This window comes from Physcomitrium patens, chromosome 16, assembly GCF_059467195.1.
Source record: "Physcomitrium patens ecotype Gransden chromosome 16, ASM5946719v1, whole genome shotgun sequence".
In the NCBI taxonomy this organism is placed as follows: domain Eukaryota; kingdom Viridiplantae; phylum Streptophyta; class Bryopsida; order Funariales; family Funariaceae; genus Physcomitrium; species Physcomitrium patens.
Window position 1 is genome coordinate 7,505,513 of NC_143425.1, and position 11,324 is coordinate 7,516,836.

General features: G+C 31.0%; 1 protein-coding gene across 2 annotated transcripts; it reads left to right on the forward strand.

Annotated features, from left to right (window-relative positions):
- The first annotated feature begins 5,695 nt into the window (after positions 1–5,695).
- On the forward strand, positions 5,696–10,493 carry LOC112293371 (uncharacterized). 2 transcript variants are annotated; one of them, XM_073539566.2, is made up of 8 exons: positions 5,698–6,871; positions 6,959–7,185; positions 7,419–7,505; positions 7,731–7,895; positions 8,140–8,413; positions 8,652–8,808; positions 9,577–9,622; positions 10,253–10,493. In XM_073539566.2, exons 4-7 carry the CDS (start codon positions 7,846–7,848, stop codon positions 9,582–9,584), a joined length of 489 nt encoding a protein of 162 aa, XP_073395667.1. In that variant the 5' UTR covers positions 5,698–6,871; positions 6,959–7,185; positions 7,419–7,505; positions 7,731–7,845; the 3' UTR covers positions 9,585–9,622; positions 10,253–10,493. The 2 variants fall into 2 exon arrangements, with proteins under 2 accessions (XP_024398453.1, XP_073395667.1); XM_024542685.3 differs by lacking the exons at positions 9,577–9,622; positions 10,253–10,493 and having other exon boundaries at positions 5,696–6,871; positions 8,652–9,484.
- Positions 10,494–11,324: the final 831 nt, after the last annotated feature.

The following is an 11,324-nucleotide window of genomic DNA, read 5'->3' on the forward strand; positions in this document are numbered from 1 at the left end:
CAGCCATTGCAAATTGGTGCATCAGTAGACTGCTTACATGTGTTTTATATAGATACTACATCATTGATATGTGAGAAGGATGTATAATTGTGATTCTTATCTATTGTAAGAATATGGAGAAACATGAAAAATATTTTTACTACAAAAATTTAGAGATGTAGGATTATACATCAAGATAAAAAAATGAATCTTTCATATAACTCAAATATAATTTTTGAAATATATTATTTCAAATTAGCAAATAGATTCTAAAAAGATGCAGACTATTATAGATTAGAAAATACCAAGAACTATAGATGATGTCTAATGTTTTTAAGATTGAATATTATGATTATGTATTTATATTGTTGCTACGTTTACTCAATTAATCTCCAAAGAGAAATTAGAAAGGAATAAAGATGCAAAATCAATATTTTAAAGTTTTAAAATGTCTTTTATCTCAACTTTTATTTAATGTTATACAAATTTTTTAAAGCTATTTTTTTATAGAAACAAATGCATCAGACTTTGCATTCCATGCAATTTTATCACAAATAGACGTAGATGATAGGTTTTATTATGTTGCTTTTCATTTTAAAAAAAAAATCTCAACATGAAAGATTAATTATGAGATCTAGGACTAAGAATGTCTTATTATTACAAATTCATTCTAAGAATGGCTTCACTACCCAATAAAAGCTCCTCATCTCATTATAATTTATATTGATCATAAGAATTTTGAATATATGATATCAATACATATATTACATCATTAATAAGTTTATTAGAGCATGTCTTTGTTATGATTTGTATTTAATATCACATATTGTTTTAGAAAATAACAAGGCTTGTTATATGCATTATTTAGATATTCTTACCTCCTATTAAAAAAAGGAGATAGAATCTATGATTAAAAAATAAGAAATAAAAAATAAAAAAAATATTCTTTTGAAATTGGAGCAATTACACTTTTAGGTCATTAAATCAATAATTCTAGTTGATACTACTTTGATGAAGTTTGTTTAAGCATGTTAATAAACCCTCTTGTTCTAGATATTAAAAATAATCTTCATAATAATTCCAAAAAAATTGAATTTAAGGACAACCTCTTTTATAATAAAAAATATTTATATGTATCCAAAGATAAAATAGAATAATGTATATTGTAAGTACAATATGATTTTCTAACAATAAATTACTTTAGATATAATAAAATATTAAAACTTATTTAAAGAGATTTTTTCTTGTCTCAAATATAGAAAGAAATAAATAATTTGTTCAATCATGCAATATTTATTCTAAAACAAAGACTTCATATTATTAATCTTATAAACTTCTTTAATCCCTACTTATTTTAAAGTAGTCAAAGTCATTTGTTTTAATTAATTTCATCGTAGATCTTTCAATTTCAAATTCTTATAATTCTATCTTTGTACACGTGGATTTAAAATTAATAAAATGATATATTTTGTTTCATTTTTAAAAACATTACTAGTAAAAAAATATCTAAATTCTTCTTAGATAATATTTATGGATATCATAGACTTCCAAGTAACATTATATCTAATTGTAGGCCTCAATTCATATCAAGCTTTTAGAAAACACTTTTTAACATGTTATATGTTGATATCTAGTTATTTTAAACTTTTCATCCTGAAATTGATAGACAAGAAATACATATCATTGACATATGTATTTATTCCAATAATTACCTATATGATTAGATAGAAATAGGTAGAAGTAGATTAATTTCATAATATCTTCTAGAAAAGCTTCTAGGAAGCTTCATAGATTTTGTTTTGACTTTATATGTATTTGTAGTTGATTGATAGGTTAAAAACTTAGTCAACAAATTAACTACTTGTCATACATATTGATAGCTTATAGAACAAGCTAACAATGTGGCATGCATATAAAAAAACTTGCCTTGCAAGTTATGATATGTCTTGCAAAGTCAACACGTGTTGGAGGTTTTATAGAACATTGCTATGTAGGTCCTAGTTAGATAGTATATATAGAAGCAAGAATGAAACCTTCTTCATTCTTATCAACACCTTATCAAGCAAGAATGAAACCTTCTTCATTCTTATCTACATGTCATATAGCCTATGAGACATTGCCACATAGTTCTATAATAGATTGTATATATAGAGATAAGAATAAGGTCTTCTTCACTCTTTTCATGTTATGAACATACATATTAACACTAATTATTACTAAAATAAAAAGAATTGGATAGAAATAAGTAAAAATAAATAAATAAGATAATATCTAGTATTCTTGTAAATTCCTTACTTGTGATCTTTTTTTTATTTAAGAATCTTTGATCTCTTCGTATTTGGCAAAAGTTAATTTAATTTTGATTTTATAACTATTTTTAAATAAATAAATAAATATATATATATATATATACATTTTTTTTTTCTAGTGCTACAAGAATGTATTGACACTTTCATTATTTTGTAATTTATATCCTTGACTTGTTAATACCTTTTTAATACTCTATTTTGATTTAAAAACTCCTAGTCTTTTTGTATATGGAAATATTCATATTATTTTTAATTTTATATGTATCTTTTAGTTATCTATTTTCTTTCTTTTGATAATATAAGAGTGTATTTCTATTTTTGAATTTTTTTCGTGGTTTAGGTCCTTGACAAAAAGAAGTATCAAGCAATGGTATCTTATGGCTCATTATCTATTTATTATTATTAAAAAAATACTTTATATATAAATATAGAAAGTTATTAAAATTAATTCATTAAGAAGCATTAATATTTTATAATCATCAATTAATTTATTTAAGAACTTAATTAATTTTTAAGTTTAAAAATAAATTAGTCAAATTTTTTATTATATTAATAATATAAATAAATTATATGTATTTATATACTAAAATATTTAAATGGACAAAAGCTTTTTTTGAAAATCTAAGTAAACCTATAGATATATCTTTTGATCTATCAATATAAATTTTAAGATATTGACTGGTTCTTAATTAAAAAATTTAAATGCAAAATTAATTACTAGTATTTCAAAAAATTCAATATGATTGATAGAATTGTTATTATAAATAACATCACATACTTATATATATATATATATATATATATATAAGTATATATTATAAAGTGGTTTGCAAAATTAAATCAATGGATTGGAGATTTTTAAGGAATAAAATTGAAAGGCTAAGTTATTCTTAAGTAATATAGTTGATTTGTTGTAAACCTAAAAATAAATATAAGATCAGGTTGAATTGATCCAAAAGGTGCAATTAAAGGTCTTTTATCAAAATAGATCAAATATCTATTACATCAAGCTATTGAAATATTTAAAAATTCTTGTATTATAGATTATTGCATAAAACAAATGGATAGCTTTTAAAAAATGGTATCATGATTTTAATTGGATATTGTGTATAAAGCATAAATGGAGTGTTAGTTCTAAAAACTAAAAACAAAATAGTAAAATATAAACATCTATGATACCATTTGAGTCTAATTTGATTTTAAATTTGGCTTACAAAGTCCAAATTTTTATTATTCAATTTAGAATAAATTTCTTTGATAGGATTTAACATTTTTTCTTGTATATGGTTAAATTACTTCAATTAATGTTGCATCATTCCATTCCAACAACCTCCAAAGAACAAAAATATGTTTAATAAATCCCATTAACTTTTTTAAATGGAAGAAGCCAAATTTAAAGTCAAATTAGACTCAAATGGTACATATTATTACATCTGTTAAAGTAAGACCTTTCAAGATCTTTGATTTATTTAATAGAGAAAGAGATTTTTAGTTATTAAAATTTATAATTGGATAAGCTTATATATTCTTAAAAGTCATTTTCTGCTTATGGTTGTCTTAGAATTTTTCATTTAATATAACAAAATAGTACAATGTATGGTTTTTTTCCAAAAAAATGAATAAAAAAACAAATCTATTAAATTGGCTCACAATCAAGAAGACTATACTATAACAAAGATTTTTTTTTTTTTTTTTAAGAATATCATGACTTATATCAACAAAAGTTTCAAATAAAATAATTTTTAAAAAATTTCAAATTATTTTTAATAATTATACTTAAATATTATTAAGATGAAAACATTAAATTTTTCTATAGCCTTGTGAATAAATTTATTTTTAATTTTATGAGATATCATTAGCTAATCAAAGTAAAATTATTAACCTACACATTAAAAATTGACAGATCTTTGATATTTAAAAATTAATTTTATTTTAGTAATTGAAATAGCAATAAATTAATTTTTTTATTATAATATATATATTTTTAATTAGTAAGATATTATCATGGAAATACATATTTATTCTAATATTTATCTATATGATTACATAAAAGTAGGTAAAAATAAATTTACTTCATGATATTTTCTATAAAAGCTTAATAGATATTGCTTTGACTTTACATGTGTTTGAAGTTGATTAATAGGTTAGAAACTTGGTCAACAAGTTAATTATATGTTGGTAGCTTGGAAAACAAGCTAATTATGTGGCACACATATAAAAAACTTGCCTTGCAAGTTAAGATACATGTCTTGCAAAATCAACACTTTTTGGAGGTCCTGTAAGACATTGCCATGTAGCTTCTAGTTAAGAGTATATATGGAGGCAAGAATGAGGCCTTCTTCACTCTCGTTAATGCCTTTTTAGTCCTTAATCTTGTTTCAAGACTTTTTAAGTCTTCTTGTCTTTAGCAATAGCCATTCTAGTTTAATACTATATCATCTTAGGGTGATTTTTTAGTCTTTTTAAGTGACACAAGAGTGTATTGACATTTTAATTTTTTGAAGTTTATGTCCTTAATAGATATATAGTTTAGACCATAAACACATAAAAAATTTATACTTGTTTGATTTATATGGTATAAAAGTATAGTTGTAAGCATATAGAGAAAATACTATAATTTGAATGTTGATATTAATTATCTTTTATGGTTTCTTCTAAAAAGAATAAATTATCTTATATTGATTTAAAAAATATGCTCAAGTAATATGTATCTAAGATTATACAACCTCACTCATATATAACTTAACCTTAGACCTTAAAGAATAGATCTCTTAGAAAAAATCTAATTAAAAACAAACTATTTTTATCCAACTTTTATTTGTGTCCCAAGAGATTCTCTTCGATTCGATCTTTATTATGTCATTAATGTATTTGGACATTATGGATTCAATAAAAACAAGTTCATTTTTGAATTTGAGAAATGATCTAACTTTTATGGTAGAAAAAGTACTTAGATTTTTTACCTTCATTAAATATAGAAAAATTTTATAGAAAGTCACATAAAAAAATTGAAACCAATTCCAAATACAAGTTGATACTACTCTAGAAGTGGAATAGGATGTAAATGTCGAAAAACATGATTGGGTTTAGATCCAACATAACTATCAAATGGAACTTAAAAATTCTGCAAAATGACATTATTATGCATGATATACTAAAAAACTAGTATAAAATAGACATGATCTATTTAAGTTTTTCAATTGCTCTTTTATAGGCTTGCAAAAGGATTAGGACTTGATTTATATTTCCTCTCTACATAATCTAAGCATTAAATATGCCCTGTTTTGTGTCAAAAAAAAACAAAACAAAACAAAACAAACAAACAAACAATGTTCAATTCAATTTCAATGGATCAATGAAGAACGATGTAAGAGCTGGATGATTCAAGTGATACTTGTGAGGCATCCACCAGAAATTTTATTTTAAGTGAAGCAATAATTTCTTTCCATTATCTAGTCCAGTGCCGATATAATGTGACGCAGTTGTAGAAGATCCTCCTTTGCTGAAGAAGCTCACCGTATTGAGCATCAAAAATCACGCAACCCAAATTCATGCTGAGTGTGGATGAAGTAGGCCAACATGCATCAGCTTGGTTCCAGATTCACTGAGAGGACCATGAAGCCATTTGTTCGTATTGCTTAACAAGTGGGTACTGTTCGAAGGTCCAGTTTTTGGGTGTCAATCCTCTCCCCTCACAGTCATCGCATTACTCTTGTAATATTGAATTGCTTGAATTTTAGTATTTCAAGGATTGAGAAGATGCTTTGAGTTTAGTGCGAGAACCTTGCAGGGTGGGGAGACGTTGAGTATTGAGCTGATTGTGTGTATCGGAAGCTCTTTGTTCTAGTGGTGGAATTGGAGAGGTTTGGGGATCAGGCAGGAATGCAAGTGTTTTGCATATGCTGTAAAGCGGTGGCGCGCATGGCAAGGGTAGAGAAGGAAAGCGTCTGAATGAGGGGGTGGTCAATGTCTAATCAATGGCCAAGGCGCTTGAAGTCTCCTTTTCTGCCTCTATCTGCTGTTATTGCCCTTCTCGCTAAAATCTGCTACTGTGTAGGTTGTGGACGTAAATTTCTTGCTGCTCACATTGAATTCGTAATTCCATTAATCCCATTCTGAAAGAACGTAGGAAATTTCATATTGTTTTGAACAACTTTGATTTGATGTGAGATAGACTTATAGAACATTGTCCATATAAATCAAAAAGACCTTACTGATGATTTTGAGATTGCATTGTGGTATTTGGTTGATTGCGAACACCAGATAGGACTGTTAACTCAAGGACGATTGGAACCGTAGAGATTCAAAGCTTTTGGGTGTATGAACAGTGGTCAATTGTGGTGTAGTTATGAATTTTTTTTCATACTATCAGTCCCTCAACACCGAAGGCTTCATCCTGCATTGAGGGTTCAGGGTTTATGCTACACAGTTGTGCTCGTCAAGCGATTATGAATATGAGGAAAGAGAATATTATCTAACGTTAATCAAGAATATTACTAATTAAGCCGGACCAAGGGTTCAAATTTGCTGCTGATCATGATTTATCTCTGACATTCGACAAGTGTGGCCACGTCAACGCACGGGTAATTGTCCATTTGCTTTCTTTGGCAATGACCTCCTTGTCATTCCAGGTTGTTGGTTCGAGGAAAGTTAACATCCAGAGAAATCAGGTGATGGCAGAGTCCGGAAGAGCCATCCAAATTCCATCCTTCTGTGGGCATCAAGGATGTTCAAGTAGTGGTTTTCCTTCAAGTTCTTTGCAGTTTTCCAACCACTGCTATGAAAAACGTTCATCCACATCAAAGTGGAGTTTTGTGAAGAGGAGCTCTGAACCACGTCAGCCACCATCTTGTGTCATTACAGTCTTGCTTGAGGGCTTCAGTTGCAAAAGGAACAGGTATGACTTCTAAATTTGCATATTATGGTTCAACTATAATTTTGCATTTGGTCGTAGCCACTGAGTATTTCGCGAGTCAGTTCTAGTAAATATGCACACATCTCATCTTCTTCGTGCCTTGTTCTTTCAGATTTTTTTAGATTTTCTGCCGTTGTTCCCAGGGAGTCAACATTCGGAATGATAAAAGATCTGGCCGCATTAGTAAACTGATTAATATGTTTGTAAGAATACAGGCATTCAAAACCTCTGAAGCGAAGAAATGCAAAGAACTAAGACTGTGGCCCATTTATCGAAAGCCCATGGTTGCCGTCTGTGGTCATGTAAGAATAATCTGAGAAGAGGATATAATTGCAAAAAGATTTGGATAGATATCAAAAGCTTTATACTGCAAGTGATGTAAATGACAGATGCATTTTAAGCTGGTCTTGCAAATTACTAGAAGAATAAATACTTGATATAATTTGAAAAGATTTCTTCTTGGTTGCCGCTACGTCTGTACACAGATTCCGTTGATGTTATGAACTTATTTTTTGTTGTTGCTGCAGAGGAGCAGTAGGAAAATCCAGTAGTGTAGGCTACACTAAGGTGGATGTTGACGATGACGAAGACGAAACTGGTGACCGAGTGCTTCAGGAACAGTTCAACCGTTTTGCCATTGCCATGGCATTGCAAGATACTAAGATGACACAGAAAATCATTCAGAAAATGGGGTAGTTTTCTATCTTTCATTTGAGGTGTTTGTCCGCCCTGAGCATGTGGATAACATGTGTAGAACAACGAGCATGATTTGGAGCTGAAATCACTGAGGTTCTTGTTTCAGGAAATGCTGAAGAAAGCAATCTAATGCGGTTGAAATGAGTAGTTTTCAGGTTTTCAGGTTATTGTATCGGTTTAAGCTTTGTGTGTCGAAGAAACTCATTCTTGATGCTCCGTTAATTTGTCCTTTTAAAACAGGGATCCCAAGAGTATTGGAGATATACCTGGACCCGCAAATGAAGTCACTGAGTTGCAGGAACAGCTACAAGAGCTTTATGGGCAAGCACTCAAGCTGATAGATGAAGGAGATGAAGAAACTGCGCGTGAATTGATTGAAGCCAATTATGAGGTTGTTGTGGACCAACTGGAATCTGGGTATAAAAACATGGAGCAAGTTGCCATGCTGGACATCTCGGCACAGCTGCGATTGAGTTTGGGCGAATTTGAAGAAACGAAACATTTGTTGTATCAGGTTTGGCTTCTTTTTGGTTACCTTGGGGATTGCTTTTGTTGCTCTCTGGTATATTAAAGTCGTCCAGGCATTCGTCTGTTTCATGTGCCTGATAACAGCCTTAGTCTACTGCTAATTTCAAAAATCCTGTTGAGGATAAGATACTTCTCAATTATTTACTTGCTTTCTCTATGTTTCTATAATCTGCGTGTGCCATTTCTATTCCATTTTTTAGACTGCAACTCGTTCCTGCATGCAGATCAAAGATCTTATGGAGGTTGTTGGAATCAATTCAAAACAGTCTTTTGTGGACAAGATACTAAAGCACGTGAGGAGTATGTACACAGCAATAGGCCAACCTGCGGATGGACTTCCCTTTTATCTCAAGCGTGTTGAAATACAAGAATATCTACTTGGTAATTGCTGAATTCAGAATCCGCCATCTAGTCGTTGTAAATACAAGTTTTTTCCTTCAATTCTGGTGCTACATTGTCTGAAATACTGCGTCATTTCAACAATGGTAGAAACATGGGGAATTTGAAGTTCATTCATGCACAAAGAATTGTAATGTCCGGAACGCTCTACAAAATCCATTTACCTCTCAGGTGAAAGTTGTGGATCATGATCTTGTTCCAGTGATTGTTTGTAGGAGAAGAAAGCCCATTGATAGTAAGGACACTTCTGGGACTAGCGAGCACATTAACTAAAATGGATAATACTATTAGGGCCGTTGAAGTTTACGAGAGAGTACTGATGGTCATAGAGAAAAACAGAGGCTCTACTGATAATTCCCTGGCACTCCCATTATCACATTTAGGACACAGTCTTTTGGAAGAAGGGAGAGTGGATGAAGCTTGGATGCAGATATATTCAGACTTAAAAGATTGGATGCAATTTAGGGGTTTACTGGAATGTCTATCTTATCTACTTGATGTTGGTTGTGGCTGAATAAGAGCGACTAATGTTAGTCCTACATGACTGACACGTCTAAGAAGTGTGCTGGTACTAAATAAGGGTATTATTTATTTTTTAAACTATATAATTGTAAATAATTTACTGAAAAGAAGCAAGCAAGACCCGTAATCCAGTGGCTTTTGGCCAGGTCTTTGAATCCGCATTAGCCCTTGTTTTTTGGTAGTACGGACTGAACCTCCTCCGATGTTAAAGAATAGTTGGTGGTGCAGAGCATTGAAGCTTGTGGAGCAAACATATGGCGCTCACAACGGCAGAGTAGGTATCGCTAAGTGTGCTCTAGCTCGAGCTAAAGCTGCAAGAAGTGAATTATGGAAACTTACTTAAATGCACTTTGATTGTTTCTCACTTTCCTATTTTTTTTAGTCTTTTCCCTGCTTTCTCTCAAATTCTAAATACTAAAACTCGAAGCTGTATAATTCACAAGTTTATAAGTTTATAAGTTTATATTCCAGTTTTGAGATTTGTATCTGTTTAACAACTGAATTCCTGCATAAAATACTTTTCCAATGTAAAGTAACAACTGTTTTTTGCCAATTATAGGTTTTTGGTTCAGCCTGTTCTGATTTAGTCTGTTTTGACTGCCTTTCCATGAATTTTCCTGAATGTGCACGAAAAAGTACTCCAGTTCTAAAGCACCAGGTTTTACTCAGGTGCAATAGTTGAATCCATATCCATATGTAGGGAAGGGTTACACGTTATGGAAGAGTGCAGCAAGTTTATGGATGATGATCCTTCCTTGGAGACAGTGCGTACGGATCTTGCTGAGTTGCTCAATATTTTAGATAGATGATTTGAACACTTCATTGTTTCCGGTTTCTTGGATCCCTTTAGTCTTTTGGATCTGTCTCGAGTTTTAATTATGGCTGATAAAATTTCTGTGCACAGGCATGACGAAGCCGATGAGTTGTGGGAGATAAACCTGCATGCAAAAGAACAAGACAGTAGTCCCAATGACCCTACCTTAGTGGTTCATCTTCAGAATTTGGCAACATTCTATGCTGTATCTGGAAAGTACGAAAAGTATGTACATTATCTAGGTTGACAGTATGAAGTGCTAAAACACCTAGATAATGTAAGGCCGTGTATAACGTGTAGAACATGTTTTTTCATTGATTTTACCTTCACATATTGGATATAACGATGGTGAAGATCGATGGTTTTAATATTATGGCAATTGTTATTAGCTGGAGTTGAGAACCCATTGACAAGAATTACTTAGAGATATTCACGGAAGGCGATTCTTGTGCAGGAGAAGCATGCAACTGCTTGTAGTCCATCTTGTTTTCCATCAAAAGGTTCGAGGAGGCTCTTATGTTGATGAAGCGAGTGTTGTCCATTCAAGAAACACAAGTAGGCCCTGATATGCTTTTACATAAGTTGGGAATAATAGATGAAATTGAATCTCTTTATTGGAGTTAACAAACGTAAGCACAAAACATGGAGACTGTTCAAAAGACGAAGAGATGATGTCCCGAACAAACATGTTTGGCATGTTCAAAAGCTGAAAACTCTGAACTTCAGCACTGTCATACTCACTTTGTGATTGAAGTTGGAATTGAAATTCTTTTGGTGAATACACACGTATTCGCAGGACGTCTTGGCGTAGCTCAAGCTTATGGAATACCAGAATTGATTCTAAAGCTGGGATATGTCCCTTAAGTGCAGTATTACTCCATGTATTCATGATAAGACAGTGGACCTGGATATTGTAGTCCGACAATCTTTGCAAAATCAAAGCCCAGTGTTCCCATTTCACAACGTCAATGTCATCGAATGGAAGTTGATGCGATTGCTGGAGGACAGAGGCTTAATTCTTGCTCGGTACAATAGTGAATATTGCTCAGGATATTTGGAAAAGCATGGCAAGTAGTGAACTTACTGTCAAGGACAAGAATTCGATGAAAAAACAATTCAAACAAGTGAGCATTCACTCAAAGAGAGGTAACAAAATATATAT